Source organism: Oncorhynchus nerka, linkage group LG27 (genome assembly GCF_034236695.1).
Source record: "Oncorhynchus nerka isolate Pitt River linkage group LG27, Oner_Uvic_2.0, whole genome shotgun sequence".
NCBI lineage: Eukaryota > Metazoa > Chordata > Actinopteri > Salmoniformes > Salmonidae > Oncorhynchus > Oncorhynchus nerka.
In genome coordinates, this window is record NC_088422.1 from 54,361,625 (window position 1) to 54,365,972 (window position 4,348).

General features: G+C 41.0%; 1 protein-coding gene across 1 annotated transcript in view; it reads right to left on the minus strand.

Moving 5' to 3' along the window:
* Positions 1–3,193, minus strand: part of tent2 (terminal nucleotidyltransferase 2) — a 39,530-nt gene extending 36,337 nt beyond the window's left edge. Inside the window, exons 1-2 of the mRNA XM_029638665.2 lie at positions 3,027–3,193; positions 2,614–2,810 (exon numbers count right to left, since the gene is read on the minus strand). Of these exons, the coding sequence (XP_029494525.1) occupies positions 2,614–2,756 (143 nt within the window). The 5' untranslated portion in view covers positions 2,757–2,810; positions 3,027–3,193. The remainder of the gene's footprint in view (positions 1–2,613; positions 2,811–3,026) is intronic.
* Between the last annotated feature and the right edge of the window lie 1,155 nt (positions 3,194–4,348).

Sequence of the window (4,348 nt, forward strand, 5' to 3'; positions counted from 1 at the left end):
GGAAGAAGCCACTTCTCCAAAACCACCATAAAAAAAGCCAGACTACGGTTTGCAACTGCACACGGGGACAAAGATCGTACTTTTTGGAGAAATGTCCTCTGGTCTGATGAAACAAAAATAGAACTGCTTGGCCATAATGACAATCGTTATGTTTGGAGGAAAACGGGTGAGGATTGCAAGCCGAAGACACCATCCCAACCGTGAAGCACAGGGGTGGCAGCATCATGTTGTGGGGGTGCTTGGCTGCAGGAGGGACGCTGCACTTCACAAAATACATGGCATCATGAGGAAAGAAAATTATGTGGATATATTGAAGCAACATCTCAAGACATCAGTCAGGAAGTTAAAGCTTGGTCGCAAATGGGTCTTCCAAATGGACAATGACCCGAAGCATACTTCCAAAGATGTAGTAAAATGGCTTAAGGACAACAAAGTAAAGGTATTGGAGTGGCCATCACAAAGCCCTGACCTCAATCCCGTAGAAATATGTGGGCAAAACTGAAAAAGGGTGTGCGAGCAAGGAGGCCTACAAACCTGACTCAGTTACACCAGCTCTGTCAGGAGGAATGGGTCAAAATTCACCCAACTTATTGTGGGAAGCTTGTGGAAGACTGCCCGAAACGTTTGACCCAAGTTAAAAAATTTAAAGGCAATGCTACCAAATACGAATTGTGTGTATGTAAACTTCTGACCCACTGGGAATGTGATGAAAGAAATAAAAGCTGAAATAAATCACTCTACTATTATTCTGACATTTCACATTCTTAAAATAAAGTGGTGATCCTAACTGACCTAAGACAGGGAATATTTACTAGGATTAAATGTCAGGAATTGTGAAATACTGAGTTTAAATGTATTTGGCGAAGGTGTATGTAAACTTCCGACTTCAACAGTGTGTCCACCTCACTTTAGCACTTTTCTTCACTCCAAAAATGGTGTTGAACCACTCAGTACCAGTAGTCTGAAGCCTCTGCTCCTGTGTTGCAGGAAGTGCTGTTTAACCATCTAGTTGCACTTTACCAGACTGCACACTTATCGCAACTCAACACTCCTGCTGCACCACCAATCCACAGCTGCAGAGACAGAACTGCGTTGCCACAAACCAAGAACACTATCAGTAGGTCTATGTTACACAGCATTTTGTAATAGTCCTTATTTTTCAGGTTGTGAAGCCTGGTCCGGTTGACGGGATGGAGTTGTGAAAACCAACCAATTCAAGTGCTGATGGAACAAGGTAAGATTAGAGACATGTCCAGCTGAAAAGCTTTAAGAACAGTGGCATCAGTCTTTAAAATGTAATATGAAAGGCTGGGAGGTAAAAACTCTAGCGATCTGTATCTGTGTTAATTGACGCTTTCAGCCTAGCGCTCTTTATCTAGACAGGTTACAGCAGTAATGAGTGGTAAAACATAAAACATGGTCATACCTAAAAACATCTCACACATACATAGTGGGAGCTCCTGTGCATCTCTCCTACTTTCATGATGTGTGTATCAGTTAAATAATTTCTCGAGATGCAAAACCGTGCGTCTTTGGAAGATAAAAGTTTGTCGTGAGGAGGTAGGAGGGGGGCATTATTCATGGTCACAACCAGGGAAAGCCTTGAAATCTTTGTCAGAGCCTAACAGGTCCATCATCAAGTCCATCGTTCATAGCCGCAAAACAGCGCAACCCGTAGCCAATGGTCTTCACTAATATTCTACAATGTAGAGAATAGTAAAAATAAAGGTGTCTCCAAACTTTGACTGGTACTGTACATTACACACAGGCTGTAACATAACATAATAGTTTTTGAATGTACTGTGTGCAGGAAAATAAAAGGCAAGTGATGTATCGGAAATTGTGTAATGGCATTATAGCCAACCTAAAATATTGTCATATAATTATAAATACAGTTTATACACGTTTTATACATATGTTCTGTATACATAGCCTCTAAAATATACATAAACAGATCATATATGTCTCAGATTTTGTTTCCTTTTAAAGCTGTTAGTGTTATTATGATACAATAACAGTACTTGTTGCATTTACAACTTATCTAAGTCCTATCCACAACTGATTTGAGCCAGTGTATGGCTGTGGATTGTTTGAATGAAATGTTGGTATATTGGCAGTTAATTTGAAAAATGTATGGAATCATTCTCTAAAACGGATTGGCTAGCTAACACACAGAGTGCAGATACATTCTTCACATTCATTGTTTTACAAAATAACTTTTCACAGCACTGGCAAACCATGGTCGACCAACTCCCTTACCAACATGGCTGACCTTTGGACCATCATAATGGAGGTTTATATACTTTCTAGTATACTAAATCCTAATTCAATGGGCACAGTATTGTCCCATGAGTTTGCGGCACTAGCCCATCATGCACAGCAGTGTTTTTGTTACTCTCTTTGTGCACATGCTTACAGGGGGCTCGAGAACAATGACCTTGTACACAATTTCGAGGACACTTTTAGACTCTTGAGCACTGCTTTCAGAACTACCGGCTTAAAAGTATACAAAACCTCTGTTCAATTTCTTTAAAAACGTGTTCTTTAGTCTATAATGGACATACATACATAGAAAGACCCACCCAGCAACATTATTCCATGGGATTGCCTTACTTTGTGTTAGCGATGTTTCGTGGAGCCTCAGCTAGTTGCTGGTGATGTTGAAGGAAGGCCTGAGGTAGCGGGTAGAGTCCATTACCGTGCCCGTTTTTGGAGTTGTAGGGCGGGCATCCCGCTGGCGCAGCGCTGGGGTACATGTTGCTGCTCACGGAGGTCCAACATCAACTGTGCCTCGGTGTATCGGTCTCAGGCTAGATGAAGTACCAAGAAACAACGCCAAGATCTTAGCCAGCAGTCCTAAATATTTGTATCATTTAGCTAGCAAGCTAGTTATGCTAAGTTAGGTGACGTTAGCTAGCGTGTAAGCTAACGTTAGCAGTTTCACTTGTTAGTCTGTTTTTGAGTCTCTGCATCAACATCATCTGTTAGGCTGGAGAAAAAAATAATTGCTGTAAAAGCATGTTTACTTTGGAGATTCGGAGTTTGCTCGTCAACAGCTCTCGTGCAGAAGGTTCTAGGATGATGAGTGATATATAGAATCAAATGATGGTACAGAGCTAAGTAAAACCCTTTGTGTTTACCGATATTCGAACTCTTCCCTTAACAGAGACAAAAAGGAGGCAATACGATGTTTTCTTGGCCTCTGGTGATTTAGGGACCATCGTAAAAGTGCACTACCGGTAATTGCGTGTAAACTACAAAAATGTTTTTAAATTCCTATTCAGAAGGGTTAAACCTATATGAATATTACACACTGCATGGCACCTCCAGTCACTGAAGGGCTCAGCATTTGTATTATTTACCTCTAGCTACCAAGGGGGCAACATTTGACCCATTTACAAGGAAGCTTCCTACTATCTAGGTGAAATGGAGATGTAAAACCACATAATGTGAAGTCACTGACCTCATCTATGCTATATTAATGATATTTTCAGGTCATTACTTCCCTGATTTTACAGCCATATTTCTTGTGATAGGTCTGTATTTCAATACCTTCCTATCAATATAAACTACAGATCTAGAAACAAGTGTGGTGTGTTCCTTTACAGCTCTTTCAAAATTATTCCCCTTTGATTTTGTACAAATATTTATCCTATTATTATTTGTTCACGTACAGATCTAATTTTCTTTAGCTCTATCCAGATGGTTTTGAAATCTAACACTGAAAATGATTCTCAATATTGCACATATATATTCCATAGTGCCCTCAAAGCTAAAGAGCCTGGGACTAAGCACATCCCTCTGCAACTGGATCTTGGACTTCCTGACGAGCTGCCCCCAGGTGATAACGGAAGGTAACAACACATCCGCCACGCTGATCCTTAACACGGGGCCCCTCGGGTGCATGCTCAGTCCCCTCCTGTACTCCCTGTTCACTCATGACTGCACGGCCAGGCACGATATCCCCGTCTACTAGCAAAACAGTCTTGTAGCCTCGCATATGCTTCATCCAACCACTTCCGTATTGAGCGCATCACTGGAACTTCCAGTGGAACAGCTGAGTCAGAGTTGAACTCTATTTGAAGTCAAAATCGAGGTTTGTAACTGTCGATCTGATGTCCAGAAGTCATATGTGATAATAGTGTGAACTTTCTGTACAAAAAAAAAAAGTAAAGATAAACGCGATAAACGTCATAGAAAAGTTGGGTTGGAACTCGTAAGATATGACCCTTCTCAGTCAACATAGGCGAGAGGTTTGCTTTGTTAATACAACCGATGGATTACAGAATAAAGTTAGGAATGTTCATGCGAGACAGGAGTTAGGATTTTACGTTTGATTGGCATTGGG